This window comes from Dendronephthya gigantea, unplaced genomic scaffold (genome assembly GCF_004324835.1).
Source record: "Dendronephthya gigantea isolate DGI-Jeju-01 unplaced genomic scaffold, DenGig_1.0 000223F, whole genome shotgun sequence".
NCBI lineage: Eukaryota > Metazoa > Cnidaria > Anthozoa > Malacalcyonacea > Nephtheidae > Dendronephthya > Dendronephthya gigantea.
In genome coordinates, this window is record NW_021163233.1 from 171,973 (window position 1) to 190,167 (window position 18,195).

At 37.3% G+C, this 18,195-nt stretch overlaps 1 protein-coding gene across 1 annotated transcript; it reads right to left on the bottom strand.

Annotated features, from left to right (window-relative positions):
* Positions 1-332: 332 nt before the first annotated feature.
* LOC114540181 (coiled-coil domain-containing protein 57-like) lies at positions 333-13,891 on the bottom strand. Its single transcript, XM_028560456.1, has 15 exons — positions 13,314-13,891; positions 12,735-12,850; positions 12,068-12,203; positions 11,217-11,510; positions 9,439-9,578; positions 8,834-8,992; positions 8,253-8,415; positions 7,917-8,052; positions 7,257-7,436; positions 4,432-4,611; positions 4,188-4,288; positions 3,276-3,476; positions 2,383-2,476; positions 1,822-1,974; positions 333-1,182 (listed from the first exon to the last, which is right to left on the bottom strand). Exons 1-15 carry the CDS (start codon positions 13,665-13,667, stop codon positions 572-574), a joined length of 3,018 nt encoding a protein of 1,005 aa, XP_028416257.1. The 5' UTR covers positions 13,668-13,891; the 3' UTR covers positions 333-571.
* Positions 13,892-18,195: the final 4,304 nt, after the last annotated feature.

Below are 18,195 nucleotides of genomic sequence, written 5' to 3' on the forward strand. Positions count from 1 at the left end.
TTTGATCGAGAACAGAGAATATGCGTGCAGTGTCGTTTAGCTTTGATCATAGACAATCCAAAAGACAAGACTTTTGTCTTTTGGATTGTCTATGCTTTGATTGAGTGCGTACGCTTTCTAAGCGTAGATTCACAATTACGCTTTTTGTTAACCTAACGTGTCGTATGCCAGAAAACAGTCTTCACCCGCAGCTGATGTTAAGGCTATTCTCCATTACCGTCCGCTTCATCCGCGCGGGCGAAGCGGCTTTTGAAAATCTGCCCATGCGACCGTGACCGCCCGGAAAAACAAAGCGCGCTTCGCCCGCGTGAGCGTACGTAATGTAGAATCGCCTTTAAAGCACAAAGAAGCTGGAAGTCGAATGAGCCGCTGAATTTAGTACGAAGAAACAGGAAGTTGAACGAGCCGCTGAACGCCAATATAGATGGATGATAACGGTTTATTTGGCCAAAATGAAGTTTGGCCGCGTGGGAGAATAAGTCTCGCAAGAAAAACAACGAACCGAATTTAAGACTCTCGCTTTAGCTTGAGTAATAAATGTTAAATAAATATGATAGGTGAATAAAAATATCTACAATCCCTCGCGAACATCTTCGTCTCTTATATTATAATTTCTTATCTTCGCTTTTACCTGGGAGGGTGTCCATTTACCAGCTGCCTTGGCAGACAGCGCAGCCTTGGAACACTCTGGCTTGAGATGCACGTGACTAGGCTGACCTTTGACCGTGAAACTGTCCGTAGTTGAGGAACTTTCCCGAAGCTGAGACTTGCTGACTTCGCCCCCGCGATTTCCACGAGGGGTGAATCCAGGACTGTCCTCGTCTAGTAGTTTCCAGACATCTTGTAATGACGCGCGGTCGTCTGATGAGAACGAGGGTTGCCATGGTGAGACGATGTCGTCACGACCAGTAGACGTTTCCGGTAGGCCTGCGTTTTCTGCGAGTTCCGTGTTTGGAGAGTGTTTTTGAAGTGTTTGGGCCGACGCGGAATTCTTTTTCCGAGGAGATAGCGAATGCTGATCATTATTCCTCGCTAGTGTTTTCTGTGCATACTGCAGTTCTTTGCTCGTTAGTTGATATTGCAACTGTTCCAAACCCCGTAGTTGGAATCGGGATGTTTGCGCCACATTCTGCGGATCTTTGGATAATTGACTCGCTTCAATTGAAGGCGATTTTCTTCCTCCTAATATAACGATAGAATGAGAGTCTAAGATCGAAACGGTGACAGCGGTACAATAAATATAATCGATTTCACATTTCAGCATCTGTCATAATGTCTAAGCGGGCACGCTGCGGAGAAACAAGAAATTTTCGTGTTCTCAATAATTGTGGTTTTTCTCAACTTCTATGTAATATAGGTTTAAAGTTTTGTTCTTAACAATTTATCAAAAATGTTCTGAAGACACTCTGCAAAACAATTTCATTTCATACTTGGATGCATTAAACGAATGTTTAGTCCACCCGTTTTCGGTACATTTTCGCGTAAGTTTAACTTATATCTTATCAATGAACACGCATGTCTTGTTTCAACAGTTCCTATTGAAATTTTCCACCATATTCCTTTTTGCCTGCTAGCGTGCGCGCAGACGTTTTCCCGCGGTGTTCTGGGGCCTGGTCACGCCTACATGTGGTAGTGACGTAATCATCGCGGGAAATTTTTCACAGTTAATCTTTTGCGAACAACAGAAGCTACGCGTCATGACTATACGAAAAATGTATTCAATACTCATTCACTAGTTTCCAGTAATGTATTTCGACTAATCACGAATATATATGTATTAATGCCATCTTAATAGATATACCAAAACATCCTTTCAAATACCTTTATATTTCAACAATTCAGCTCTCAGCTTATTTCCCATTTTAATCAACTGTTCGCGTTCTTTTGTTAATCCATTAATTCGTTGAGCAGCTTGACGTAGTTTGGTGTGTAATCCTTCAGATGAAGATACTACTCCTTTCATACCAGGGACTTCTGAAAAAAAAGGAAAACGTTTAAAATTCAAATCCTGTCTAAATCATTTAGAATTTTATGAAGTGAATTGAGGGTTTGTTATGTGTTGATGAGAAATTTTAAGTTTTCCAGGGCAAATCAACTTTCAGTTTTGGAAAAAGTCGTAATTTACCAATTGTGAACGGGTTGGAATGAAATTTATCTCCATAGACAGCCGTCATAGCTATATCACGCTATTTCAGGTGGATCAAGACAGCAAGGGATATGCATTCTATATATGGTCTAACAACTGACAGTGGTTGGGTTACATCGCAATCTATACGTTTCAATTAATTCAGTAGATTTAGAATGTTCTACGGCAGTCGTGATTGTTAAGATTCTAAACACAAATACAAATAGTATTTCAAAAGCGTCAGAAAGTACACTCACCATTCTGTCGAAGGTCTTGTATAAACTGACTTTCTGGATTGTACGTATTCAAAGGTTTTCCGTGACTGGCAAGATCCAATTTTAATGCTGACAACTGCAGAAAAGCAATGAGAAAATCTGTCATCTCCTGTCTGTCACACAATTCTTGACTAGATGTTACTAATAATTCTATCTCGGGTAAATTATCTGCGACAAACATTAACCCATACTTTCATAAACGATATCTGCAGAAACTCGAATTTCTGTCTAATTACACCGAATACAAAAATTTCGGACATTATATACGCTCAAAAAACAGATAAGTATGAAACAATTATCAGTAATTCTTCGCCTGTATGCCGTGTTACACTCTCACTCATTGAGTGTGATACACAAATTTTGTTATCACTGATCAAAGAGAAAGTTATTTCTTAATCGATGCAAAGATTTAAGGTAAAACACTGAAAATTAAGCTCTTATTCGAGTGGAAATACCGCCATGGAAATGTTATGACTTAGATTGAGATCTCCCACTCAACAAGTTCGAGTGAGGTTACAGAATACAGGCATATGGCTGTCACAACTGCATGATATCTCAGGTTCAGCATTATAGCTGCTCGCTTTGTTGCTCAGTGAATCTCCCAGGATGTTACTGACATTCCTGCCCTCCAGCTGATAACTAATCAAATCCTCTCTTAACTGCTTGCGGTTTTAAAAGCACATATAAATAGTCGTTTGATCTTGCAGTAACCAGCAACACGGTAAAGTATAATTGAAAGTGGGTTCACCGTTAAGCTTCAGACTGTGATACATTTACACGTTTAATTTGTTTTAATGTTATATACCTAAAGAATGCCTTTATTATTTCCATTTTGCATCTGCAATCTAGTTATTGAACAATATCATCGAACTAACCTGGTTTCCTAATGATACAGCATCAATATTTCTCTCCAAACCCGTTTTGTAAAATTCGTCAGCCTGGTGTCTTGCTTGGGTTACCTGTAGCTTGAGATCAGAGTTCTGCTGCTTCAAAGCATTAATTTCTTCGTTGGCCCGACGATTCTCTGTTGTCAACTGATAGTGAAGTTGATCAATGTTTAGTTGCTTCTGACGAACCTAAAAAGAGAAAAAGCGTTGATCATCAATGCTCGACACAGTTTTCTAAAATCTAGGAATGTAGCACTTTAATACCAGCCCCATTTACACTATAGACTAAATTTATCTGCACGGCACGGATGAAATTGGTGCCAGTGCCAAGTTCTATTAGTCTTCAGGCTACCCAATACAAAGGCCGAGAACGCGGATGAATGGTACGGGTACCCATTTTAGCAGTGCGCTGTCGATAAATTGAGTGTGGTGTAAAAGGGGCTACATGTATCATCAGCCCTCCTGGCTTGACCTACAGGAAAAAGCAGTTTTGTTAGGATAACTTTCTAGTTGGCAGTTGGGATACACGAGCGCCTATAGCGCTTGCATGGTGTGTCCGGGAAAGAAAAAAAAACAATCAACACTCCGCCTGTTTAATTGTATCATTTTGATTTAAAGAAAGTCTAACAACTCAAAATATATTAAAACATTCGTAACAGAATAAATCGATGTTTAGTACAACTATTAACCATCATTTTCTGCGGTGGATTGCTGTAAATAATGCAGTAACTCACTCTTTAAACATTACTTACTGACCAGACTACTCTTTAAACGTTACTTACTGACCAGTCAGATAAGTACACACAATAAAAATACGAGAACATATTATCACAAACATTCTCAGCGATGACGGATAAAAATACAAGTGAAGTCTATAACCATTTAGAGAAGGAGACTCACCTCTTCTGAAGAATGATGAAGTAAACCTTGAAGATGAACGATAGTTGCTTCACATTTTCTCCATTGAGATGTAAGGTCTAATTTCTCTTGACGTAAACTACCTAAAGACGTGCAAGAATATATATTGTGAAATAGGCAATTATATAAATATATATATTTCCAACACGAGGAATAATTAGTTGAACTTTGTAACTTTTACAACTGCTGTTGTACATATGGTTGAACTTTGGCATCTACCACTTACCGATCGTGCTGTTCAGCTGTGCCACCAGACCTCTTATATGAACATTATCCTTACTTCCATCTAAAACGTAAGTTGGCTCAGTATTTTCAGTTTTAGCATTTGTATTAACCGTGGATTGGGTCAGTTCGTGGTTTCTCGCCTTCACTTCTCGAATTTCTTTTTCCAGACTTCTTACATATTCTGAAATGTTTAGTTAAGAAATACCAGATTAACTCCATTCACCCTGATCTTTGTTACGATCACTATAACGAATAGTCATTCTAAAAACATGTCTTTCAAAATACAGTAGCTATATATCTTTAGTATATTTTCAGTATTGAAAAATGGCCTTTGAGCATTCTGATTGGCTCCCTCAGCAGTAACTCTGAGGCAATAGCTACTACGCAGAGCAGTCTGCGCAATAACTATTGCTTTTGCCCAAAAAAAAACATGGCTGAAAATACTCAAAATCGTTAAATTCAAAATTATATTCATAAAATAAACACGTGTATCAATTGTATTTAAAAATAAAACTTTTTCAATACTGAAATTATACTCAGGCTCGGTGATTACATATAGGCTTGTAATCACCTCGCCTTCGGCGACTAATTGTTAAACAGTATAGAATGGGGATAGCCTACCCAGTGAGCACACGACGTCGTTTCGACGTTGATTAATGGTTGAATTTTGGTCGCGACGTCGATCAACCCAATATCGACTTCGTTTCGACGTCGATTTCACGACGTCATATCGACGTCGCAAACTGACGTTGTTTCAACGTTGTTTCGACGTCAGGTAAAACTAGAGTTTGCTGCGTTTGCCGCATTTAAATTGTATATGAATTCACAACAATATTGGGAAAGTGTTGTGAACATCATATATGCAGTGTAATGATGTGTTTTTGTCAGGTCGTTAAAGCGTCGATATATCAACCTATTCTCGACGTCGTTTTCGCGACGTTTATTCAACGTTGTTTCGACGTTATATAAAAACTTTACAGTACCAGCTTGCAAAGATCGCAATGGTAATAATATCATTCCTGATAGATAGTTAGGACGAATGTTGCGATTTTAAGAAGTTAATTTCTATGTAACAGACTATTTAAAACCTTTATTAAATACCTCGGGCCTCCCCGGAGCAACATCGGTCATGCATCGTTGGTAGAGTGCGCGCAGTGCATTTCGGGAAGGTCGAATTGAGCGCGTCTATTTGAAAATTGAAACATGTTGTCGCGAACGGAATATGAAACATTGTAGCTGTATATTTCGGGATATTTTCACAGGATTTTCTCAGTTTAATGGTTGGATATCTTCACATAAATCCAAGAAAGCAGTAAAGGTTAGTGAGAGTCAGTTTTACAGTGTGTATTGCCATGACAAAGGCCATGAATCGCGAGATATGAATACGCGATCGTGACATCGTGATTATATTTTGAAATTTAAACGTTTAAAACATTGCCCAAACTTTTTGATTCTCTTTTAAAAATGGTTCAGCTAAACAAATAAAGATACTTGCTCATTAGATTTTGTTAATTTATGTTTCAACGTCGTGTGATCGCGGGTTATTCATTCTAATATGACTTTGTATATACAGTAAGATCGCCATATTTGACGCCAGAACTAATTGCATTTATAATCCAATTCAATCCGCTACTTAGTTTTGATGATTTAGGCCCAATTTATGGTTCCGTATGTTAGTCGTGTGTTATTTATGTGTTGAACGTGATTCGATTTAGCTATTTCCTTTGATTTTTTGAAAATTGCGTACTATTATAAGCCCTTTGCTAGATGAATAAACTTATTTTTATTATGCTGCTCCCTTTGCCGGTTGCCTTTCTCAACTGAAGTGTCGACGTGCTACATCATTAAGCTTAGTAAATAACTAGCGAACGGCCTAGCACAGACCTCTAACAAATATATGGGGTAAGCGCACACATAGGGACCACATATGTAGTAAACAATATCATCTCAACTTTTAAGGTTGGCCAAGCAAGTCGCAAATTGTCATCACAAGTAAATGCCCCTCCTGTTGCTGCGTGTATAATGATGATGAAAAGATTGTTCAGAATGAAGGGAAAGATAACATACTTGAACATAATATCCAATTCCATAGTGGTCTATAGTGTCCAAAAACTTACTTTTTATTTTACAATACTCAGAGACTCTTCTCGCACTATTTTGAGGCGAGATTTTAAGAAAACATAATCTGAGATGAAGGAATGCCAGACAATTTTTCGAATCTGATTTCTTAATTTCAGATCAAGTATATTGTAGATTTAAGCAAGGTGATGTAAATTGAATAAAATTTGTTTGAACTATAGAGCAAGTATGTTTTTTATATGCATTTCAAAATCTAGCTAAAATCTTATGCACGGACGTTGTTTTAAAGGCAATAATCTAACGTCGATTCGATTTGCGTTTTCAAATCATTTTCGATGTCGTTTCGACGTTGAAATTTCATAAATTGCAGACGTCGATTCGACGTCGATTTCCCGACGTCGTTTCGACGTCGAATAATCGACGTCGATTCGATTTGCATTTTCGAACCTTTTTCGACGTCGTTTCGACGTCGCTGGGTGACGTCGATTCAACGTTGAATCGACGTTGTTGTGCTCACTGGGTAATAAGCTCCGGGGGAGTCAAACCCAAACTCTCTTGAATGAGTGAACTTGAATATTATGCACTGCATGAATATGTGTTGTAAACGGTATTTTTGTATTAAGGCTAAAAACATTTAGTTTACTTCTTGAATAAAACAATAGAATTGCTTTCTATTTTGAACTTATCCACCGTTTAAGCTAAACGGGCTTGACACAACCGACCCCTGCTTTATTATCATACAATTACCTTCTGTGATGGGTACGCCATCTCCTGCATTAGTTATCGATCCAGTGGTACGTTGCGTCAACTGTTTCGTCAAATCCTCCATGTCCTGTCTCATTTGATGAATAACGTGACGCAAATTTTCGTTCTGAACTTGAAGTTCTTCATTATTCATATTCGCTGCTGGTGTGCCAACATCTTCGACTGTAACAAGAAAAGATGAGTATGAACTTAACCCGGACGAAAACGTCACGTTTTTGTCACAATTGAGATTTGTGAAACATGCATGAATGATAAAATCTAGACAAATGATAAAATCTTGCGAAGCAATGGGAGAGGTATCGATGTAAAGGTTTCAGATTCGCGAGCGCAGGGTAGGTCCTCAATTACATCAGCGCAAACTCAAAAGAATTTTGGAATGTGTCAAGTGTTTTGACCATGAAGAAAAAACGCGTTATTTCAGTGAAAATTACATGCGTTAAACTTCGAGTAATATCATCAGTAAAGTTTCGAAAATACTAAGATATTTTCGGTTGATATTTCCGTCCGCATCTAAACTTTATACATTTTGCGACAGTTATCTCGTTAAACACATCACTGGAGGAGATAGGGCCCCATATACGCCGTATAAAAACCGAACGCTAAGCGTTTACGATCTACCTACAATCAAGGTGTAAAACTCACCTGATATTTGGGAAGGCACGGTTAGTCCATGAAGCTTGAGAATAGAAACTGATTCATCGCTTTGCGTCTTCAAAATATGGATAACACTATCCTTGTGAAGCAGTTCACGTTTCTGTTGTTTCACCAACGATAACGCCTGATATGAAATAATACAGAAGAGTTCTATCAACCTGAATGTTGACATTGAAGTCCCTGATAATAAGTTTAGTAACATTATATCGCTTCATATGGACCTTGTGGGGCTGAAACTTCAACGGTTCCAAATTGAGAGGGGTAGGGTAGAGGCAATGGAAAGGGGTATAACATTTTACTATTTACATATTCATATATATTCACCTCTTCTTTGCCTTGTGTTAAATTCTTAACTAGTTTTTCTTGTTTATCATACCCAGTTCTCTCTGCCTCTTCACATCTGCGCTGCCAATCCAACTCTAACTGAGCCCTAGAACGTTCCAACGACGACTCCCTCTCCAAAGATAAAGACAACTCTTTTTGCCTCCTAAAGAAAAAAATTGGATCAAGACCTGAATTTCGATCTTTAATAGAAATCCTCAACACGATACACGACCAGTAAAATCAACACATAATAGGATCCGTTATTTAGAAAAATGGCGATTGCAGGTATTTTTTACGATTTTCGATCAAACTTTTACACTTTTTCTTTATCTTAAAAAAGTTATGAAACCTTATAGTACGATATTCATTAACACATAGTTGCACTTTAGCTCAGCAAAGGAGGTGTTTTAGACGGATGGATTGAATGGCTTCAATGGCCAGGTTTATCTTACCAGATATTATTAAGCCCCCTGGAAAATCACCTCATACGGTGAGCCTGGAATTATTTAGGAACGTTTCGCGATAGGTCTGAATTTAAAACAAATCAGGAGAACAAAGTTATATTCAACGTTTATTCGCACCTGTCAAGATCATTCTTTCTCTGCGCGAGTTCAGATCTCATCTTGGACTCCTGTTGATGCAACGTTTCTAATTCAACATCCTTTGCTACAGTTAATCTGGAATATTCCTGGTTCTGTTGGTCCATCTTGCTCTTTAAGTCTGCGATTGATTGATTTAGCCTGTGTAATAAAAACAAAATCATTTGTCACCTGTACAAAGTCGTTCCACTCCAATTGTTAAAAAGTTGTCGAATTTAAGCATCAACTTGTTCAAAAGCACTATTCTGGAATGGATGAAATCATAAAAGTCACAATCAAACCTTCCAGCAGCCCAGTATTATAGGTTAAATATGGTTTTTCGGTTCAAAAGCGGATGTATATTCTAGGTTTTGAAATAGACATGCCCTGTGGCAGAACTTAGCCTTGGTGAAAATAAATTAGAACAGCTCACATTTGGACATACTGAGAATTAAAACTATTTTCAAAAAAATCTACTCGTAGACACGAGTAATGCGGAACCTTTGGGGGTAATAATGATAATGTTGATAATTTAGGTAAGAACGCGTTTCAATATACATGGTCTTGCCCCCCGTCCCTCTCCTCCTGAGAAGTTTCATAAAGCTTACGTCTGTATAGTGATATCATTTTCCTTCAGTTTGTCCACAAGTCTCCATTCCTTTTGACGATGTTCCTGTTCTTTAGCTTCGAGTTGGTTTTGTAATTTGCGAATATTCTGCTGAAGTTGTCTTTCTTTCTCAGTGAAACCCTGGAATGAACAATCACAGGTTTAAAATCATGTTAAAGCATGATTGGGCTGATCGATATATAGCTAATATACCAGTAGTGTATATACGGCTGTACACATTGTATTGTACCACCCAATTGTATCGTCTTTTCAATAACTAGACACTCAAGAAACTACAACAAGAATTAAAATGTTTGGCATCTTGTACTACGTGAACATTACTTTGTTGGGTTTTTGTCCATAATGAAGCGACTTGATGAAGCGACTTGAAAATCGCTGTAATCAAAATGTTAAGGCCCTAGCTGTTATACCGTGCAATTTTTCTTCCAACTTGCAGTGCAATTCTACTTTTGAGAGATGTATATTTGGGAATAACGAAACTTTTGGGCTCATACTCGCACTTTTCTTCTGCAAGACTAATAATTTACATCTCTTAGCAGTACAATTGCATTGCAAGTTGCAAGAAAAATTGCACCGTGTAACAGGGCCTTTAATACTAATTGCCAGTGATTTCGAGTACGTATTCAAGGCAGTCTGAAAGGGATGTCTAAATAAGCCGTGTTTACACGAAGTGCCTGACATTTACCTGACATTTGCCCGTACCTGAGAAGTACCTAACCAAGTTTTACAGGGTGTGTTTACACCAGTTACCTAACGGGACTTATATACATACACACAACATAAAGTACTTTGAGTAGAGTATTAAAATAAGCTTGCAGTTCTTTGTTTGTTTATTTCGTACAAACTACAAAGCCTCGTAAAAGAATACGACGTATTACTGGGATTACTGGCAAACAACGATTTCATGCAAAAATAAAAAATATATGATATAACTTATCGGCAAGTTCCGAAATTCGCCATGTGGCTAATTATCAACTCTGAATTTCCCCCTAATTTTTGCAAAATCGCGCTAAAATTTCAAGACCGCTAAATGCTGACATCAAAGACTCGAATTTACGTTTGTTGTCATGGAAATTGCTTCGATCACACTGGGGTCAATGAAAATGTGTTTACACCGCCAGACTGACCTGAGACTTACCTAGGACTTACCTGATACCATGTTTTCAGGCCACCTCTAATGCTTGGCCTGAAATCATGGTCTTAGGTCGGTCCTAGGTCGGTCTTAGGTCAGTCCTAGTGCGTTTACACTACAGGACTAACTGCTTAAGTTAGGTCTTAGGTCAGGTATAGGTCTCTAGTGTAAACACTGCTATAGAAACCCATTCTGCAGTATTTCATAGATTATATTTATTAACATACCAAACTTGGACGACTGAGATGCAATTTTCATGCAATATGCAAAGATCATAGTTAACTGGTTTGAGTTATTTTTTACCTGCATACATGCGAAAGTTAAAGAGCTACAAGATCAGTGGTGTCAAGTTATGTTGAACTGTACTCATGCATACACACTTCTGACCTTTCCTTTTGCATAAACATGCCAAGGCTTTCCCAGCTAGCCTGATAAAAGTCTCGTCCTGTATAGACGCGATGATATATACATTGGCTTCGCGTTCTAATATTTGCCCAGTTGATGAAAACAAGGCGAATTACTGACGTAAACTATATCACCAGAGAAAATGCTTACTGTGCTACCAGGCTCGTGAGGTTTTTAGCTTTGGTAATAAGGCTTAATCTACATTTACAATAGCGACTTACTTGTTTAGCGTTGGTCAACATTACTTCTTTTTCCCGAGCATAGCGATCCAATTCGGCATGTTTCCTTTTAAAATCCTCCTCTAAGTTGTCTCCCATTTTCCTCATATTTTCCAGTTGTGCTTCCAGATCTGTGACCTTATACTTATGAGTGTTTTCCAAATCAGAAATCATCCAATCTTTTTCTTTAAGCATCCTCTCCAGCTCCCGAGTGCTCACTCCTGTCTTGTCGAGTTCCTCTTTACATCGACGACTATCACATCGCAATAACTCCAGCTCTTTTGTTAAACTTCTGATCTAAAAAAACCTGTCAATTAGTGAAAAACAAGTGACAATGACAGACTACCCAACAAAGCACTTTCTACATATGTACTTTAAACCAAAGGCCTAACTTATGCCGGACAATATACGTTTATCTCGGTACCGGTGGCCTCATTTGACCTAATGAACTCGTTTAAGCATCTAGACTACATAAGCAAAATTTAGCTTAGAGAGCGAATTCCTAAATTCGCCAAGAAGTTAGAGAAGAAGCAAGACTTTGTTGGTAGCAAGATAGTTTAACTGAGGAAAACAGTTACACACACATTGTATGTTTACAATGCACAACATGTAATATTTTTAGTATTAGTCATTCACAAAATGGCCTTAAACAACTGGTCTATGCGGTGAAATAGTTTCAAGCCACAACATGTAGTACGTGTTTAAAGTGCACAGGAGGCTTGTTGGAGAGAGATGAGGAAAAGGTCCCAGGAGAAGGAAGCTTTAGTAATGAAATGGTGGTAATATTGTATTTGAAGGTTACATGAAAGCATGCAGATAGGCCTGTAATGGTTGTAATGAGCATACATTATTACCTTAAGGTCATTTGACAACAAGAGACTACTTGTTTCATCCAGTTTTGATCGATATTCTTGTTCTTTTTTTCTTATTGCTTCATCAAAATTAGTGACATTTTCTTGATGACGAAACTCAAAATCATTTTCTGTTTCTCTAAAAAGTTAAAATGCTGATTTTTAACCAATATATATACCCGGTATTTTAAAGAATGCTCTAGTAACATAATCACTGTGATTCATTAATTCATTGTTAATTATAGCATCAGTAAGTTCTCAAAGTTCATAATTGCACATTGGCATACAATGCATGTAATATCCATACAGACACTAAAAGGTAGGTTACAGTGGCTTCTTCATATCAGTTTTGCTTATAACAATGGGTAGACTACTTGATTTAAAATTTCTGAAATTTAGCACATTTTTTACTTTTTGGAACATAAACTCCAGCTCTCATTTAGAACTATAGCAAACCAAAATAGTGTCAAATATTCTGACTGCAGTTCTTGATATTTTTAGAAAGAAATATATTGTGACCAAAAATGTAAACAAAGATTTTGTTTACATTAGCAACTGTACCCTACCTTTAGAATTCATATAATCACCTAAAATTCAAATGTCTTTAAGCCATGTCTCTGGTGGTATTCCAGTTTCAAACAATGATTGCATGAGGACTGGACTAGATTACCTTAATTGCTGCTCCAGATTTTTCCGATAGGATGAAAGCTCCTCCCTTTCTTTGGCAACTTCATTATCTTTCTCTTCATGAAAAGCTTTAAATTGATTCTGATATTCTTGCAATCTCTAGACATAATTAATCATATCATTTGTTGAAAATATCAGCATTGAACATAGCTAGTGAAGAAACCACAAGCAGAAGAGAAAGCTTGCAGCTCATGCAGCTATTCTGGAACAGTTCTAATTGCCGAATTTGTTTATTTTCTCTGCCTAGGCATATATCATAAAATAAATTTATTCTTGCACAAATATCTAGTGGCAGCTTGAAGCACACTCCATATAATCCACCGAAAAATTTATCTTGTGCTCTGCAAGTTGCAAATGCTTTCAACAAACATGTCTGTCCCACCATGACACTTACGTGTTTTGGACTTTGAAACCAAATGATTTTCGATCTAATTTCTGCCGTGACAATAAAATGAGTGTACTCTGAACAGGGCTTTTATTAGAAGCATCATATGGATGGAAGCATACAAAACCTAAATTGTGTAACGTTACAAGTACAAGTATACAGCACAACTATTTGTACCTTTTGGTAGTGTTTCTGTAGCTCCTCTTTGGACTTCTGTTCATTTTGTAACTTGATATTGAGTTCATCAATCTTCACACACAATTCACTAACTTGAGCAGTCTTAACGTGCTCATCTTCCTTTACTTTACCAATCACCGCATCATATTTCTCTAACTCTTGATCTCTTTCTAATATAAGTTTCAAGTTATACTCAAAATCATCCTTCAACTTACGAAATCTCAACTTTTCCTGTCTCAACTCCCTATCTTTTTCAGCTATAGTTTCTTCCAGTGCCTGAACTCTGAGTTGAGAAGCTTCACGCCATTCCTTTTCCTTCTGTAAAACCACGGAGTCTAAATGGTTTGCAGACATTGCAGCATATTAATAACACTAACACATTGAGTGCACGAAGGACATGCCAACTTCAGGACAGTTTGCTGATATATTTCGGCAGTTTGCGATTGTTTTTGCGGCTGACAGTACATCTAGTATAGTATATACAGCGATTAGCCCGCCTAATAAAGCTTCATATTCTGCTGAAATACATTCATAGAAGTAAAATTTCTAATTTCTATATAATATTTTTCTTTGTTTTGATAAAGATGTTTTGTGCATTGATCGCCCCACGTGTGTCACGCAAAACTACTATGGGTCCCGCGTGGTCGGAGATTACGTAAGAATAGGTACATTGGGCGTACATACGCTGTGATGAAATTTTAAAATCCAATGCAGGAAGTCAACCTGTTCATACGATCCAATTTTGTCGGATTCAATTAACTTCTGATGAATGTTTTGTAATCTGTTGTCTTGCAATATATATCAAGTAAATTGGATCCGTAAAGGTTGGCTCGTGTGAACGGGCTTTATAGTTCACAGTTCACTGGACCAGCTGATCTTAGCACAAACGGAGTAGTTCTAAACTCTACATGTCTACATGTAAAAGGTACGAAATAAAAATTCTAATTTATATTTGACAAAAAAACGAATGCATTTTTGCATAGAAATAATGGAAGAACTAAAATTTTGCCGAAGTTATTTGTAATGAAGGATATGATAAGTCAGTCTTGAAGCAGAGGATATGGCTTCTTATTCATTGATTTTTTTCACTCAGATTAGCTGGGTATGCAATGCCGTAGAAGGTGACTGTCTTTACATCCGTGCCATTCCATCATTTTAATGTAATGTTCGTCACAAAACACCCCAGACAGCTTTGTGAAATTAGTCCTTCCCTAAACTCGTTTTGGACAAAAGATGTCGAAACGGCGTAAATTCTTCTTTCAACGTGAGGTAACTACCCCCCCCCCCCTCCCCCATCACGGAATAAAAATGTTTAGATCATTTCAGTTCACTATATTTCTAAATGAATAGAATGAATAGAAAATAGAGTTTATGTTCAAAGAAATTCAAAACATGCTTTACTCGCGCGATTTCTAAAACATGGAGTTATTGGAACCCTTAATGTTATGAGCAGAACCGATGCGCAGAAGCTGTTGTAACCGGGTTGTAACCCGTTAAGGAATTCTAAGGAAGATCTGACACAAATCTCAAGAAATTTGTAAGAAAAAAAGCACCGCTTCCAAGTGTGGGAGACAATAGAAGCTTGACTCTTGTGTTTTATTATCCATGACAGGATATTCCGCTCCGGGTTCGTGTCTCCGGGTTCGCCAACGAAGTTAAACGACTGCAAGCATATTTTGTGTACTCGATCTAGTTCATGTGGGTATATGTGGACTCCCCTTTCCTCTCTTAAAAATAACCTTCGTTTTAACGGTTAACCTGCGATGTTTTTGTAGTGTTTTTTAATGTTTTTTAAATAACTCGTTAATACCAAAATTAAAATTTATATTGAGATGGCAAATATGTTTACTTTTGCTAGAGTGTGATTTGTGAATATTGAAGGCAGCCGCTATACAGCAGATTCAATTAGGAGAAAATACTTTTTTAGAGTAATCAGCGCATTTTTTTATCTCTACGCGAAACTAACTGAATATCTAAACGAACAATTTGTGAAAACACCACGTGCATGTATACAGCTCCTATATTATATACTTTGGTCCGTTAACCCGGACCTTTAATAATATCGCGATTTGCAACAGCTTCATCAATTCAATTAACGACCAAAAGCTTTGAGTAAATACACGTGGTGTTTTTACAAATTTATTATTTACTTATTTACTATATTCTCTAAAGCGGGAAATTTGCAAGTGCTATTGCAAATATACGCGGGAGGAGCGTGCGTCATGGTCGTTTATACGCTGTGATTATGATATGCTAAAGATTCAACTTTATACTCCATGCTATGCTAAGCATAATAAACTAATCTTCCTGTATTCTCACATTCAAAATTCGTTTAGAGTATATTTAGCAAATGTCTTTTTCAAAATGAAAACAGTAACCTATTCAGTTTTGTATATATTTAGAATTATAAGAATTGATGTTCCGAAAGAGATCTTCTTAATTGAAGCAGCTGCAACTCTTATTGCAAATCTACTCGGGTGAAAGTCGCAGATTTGTTTGTCTTATAACATATGATCCGTTTGTTGCCCGTATTTATTCACAGTGTATGCAGACTGAAAGCTATAAAGCTTATTTCAATAGTTTTGTGTTTTTACGGTACATCTTGGGAAGAATATGGCAAAACAGTTGGACTATTCAATTTATTGTGAGATTTTAATTGTCATTGACTTATTAAAACTATTATTTTCTTCTCATTCTTAATTCAATGCGCAGGTGAACATATATATTTAAACTCAAAGTAACGTATTTGTGGTAAACTCTGTCATTCACTGGTATACAAGCAACGACATTTTAATGTCATTACAGTTTAAAAACTAAAAATGACTAACAGCACGATTCTGGTTCCAGTTGCCAGCAGTGTTCTCATCTTTTCAGTTGCTTTCAAAATTATCGCGATGATTATTGGAGTATTGGGAAATGTCACAGTTATAATATACACAATTTTGTTGTGTAAAGAAAAGACAGCGACATCTTACTTGATAGCAAACTTGGCATTAGCGGATCTTGTCGTTTGTTTAACATTTTATCCACTATGGATCATCGAGTTCATTCAGACTATATTAAACATTAAGAATGATCAGGACTTGTTTTGTAAGTTAAGTCGTTCTACGATCTGGTCTTTTCTGTCTGCTTCAGTGGCTACAATTCTCGCAATTACTGTTGATCGTTATTTATATATCGTGAAACCTCTGAAATATCCTCTGATTGTGACACGTCGACGAGTGTTCCTGGTTGTTTCTGGAATCTGGATAACTGCTTGTTGTGTTTTTGTTATATTTTATGTCGACCATTCGAGTTTTGACGATAAAATCAGAAGTCTTTGCCGTCAATCTCAAAGTATTTATTATTCTGTTGTAGTTTCTCTAATCTATGTTCCTATTACTTCAATACTCCTTCTGAATTCCCGAATTGTAAGTGTGTCTCGGAAACACCGCAAACGAATCATTGATGAATCCATTGTCGCAGGCATCAGCAACCACAACGAACATTCAGGCAGAATAAGAGTTGTACTTCGTCTATTTCAGGCGTTTGCAGAAGCGAAAACATTTTCTATTGTTATTACAGTGTTGGCCGTCTGTTGCTTTCTACCAACAATTATCGGGATTGTGTTACGCTATTCTTGTAGTGATTCTTGCCGGCTGGTTTGGTTCGTGGTTGTTCAGTTGGAATTTTATGGCATAAACTCGATCGTGAATTCTTTCATCTACGGAATGAGGCATATCAAATACAGAAAAGCTTATGGACAAATTCTTTTCAAAATTCTAGACTGCATCTAATCGTTGTTGTTAGTGTTATGAAAACCTTCCTGGATTCTGCTCGTTACTCGATCAATATACTTTTAGTTTTTTGAAATAAATTTAGCCTTACGATTCATTTACTTTTTAGTTCTGAGAATTGTTTATACTAGACGTTCAAAGGGTCTTAATTCTGAGTGGAATTATATCCACACTTTAAATTCAATCAAGGAATTGAATTTGAAGTGTGTATAATTCCACTCGAAATTAAGACCCTTTGAACCTCTAGAATTTACCTGCATGGAGATGATGGAGTGAAGTGCCAAAAATCATAATTGGTATAGTTCATAGGTAAATAATCAATATTTTTATCCAGGTGGCCTGGACCTGGTCTAGGCCACAAAATCCAGGCCAACAGCAGAAGGTGGCCTGGACCAGCAGGCTTTACCTAGCCTTGGCAAATATTGAACTTAATAGTATGATTTGTATAGGATACATATAGTATTACCACTTTTCGGCGTGTTTTGGGTCTTTTTCCAAGTATATTGTTAATTGAGAGTGAGTGAGTGAGTGAGTGAGTGAGTGAGTGAGTGAGTGAGTGAGTGAGTGAGTGAGTGAGTGAGTGAGTGAGTGAGTGAGTGAGTGAGTGAGTGAGTGAGTGAGTGAGTGAGTGAGTGAGTGAGTGAGTGAGTGAGTGAGTGAGTGAGTGAGAGACTTTATTTAAAGAGGGTAACACCTGACAGTATATAAATACTGATAAACTAGTGGCCCTAATTACTTTAGCTATCCGATATCATCAACAAGGAAGACAGTGTGAACGTAGCACATATATATTACCTAGACTTGTCACAGACCTGGTCCAAGCCATGCAGGTCTAGGCCTGAGGTGTAAACGCGACTTAAGTCGTTTAGTAAACTAATCATAGTTAAAGCGACCGTTTTATACAACCGGCCTTTGATAGGAAATTAGCACCTGCAGGTAAACACTGAACCAACATAACATATCAGCGTCAGCGGAACCGAATGTCTAATATTGGCCAATGGAACGTAAACTCAAAGGACATACTCACGGGAAATACATAATAGACAAGTATAAAACATCCTGTTATTATAGATAAGTGGACGTCATTCTTGAGATTTCTGTGTATA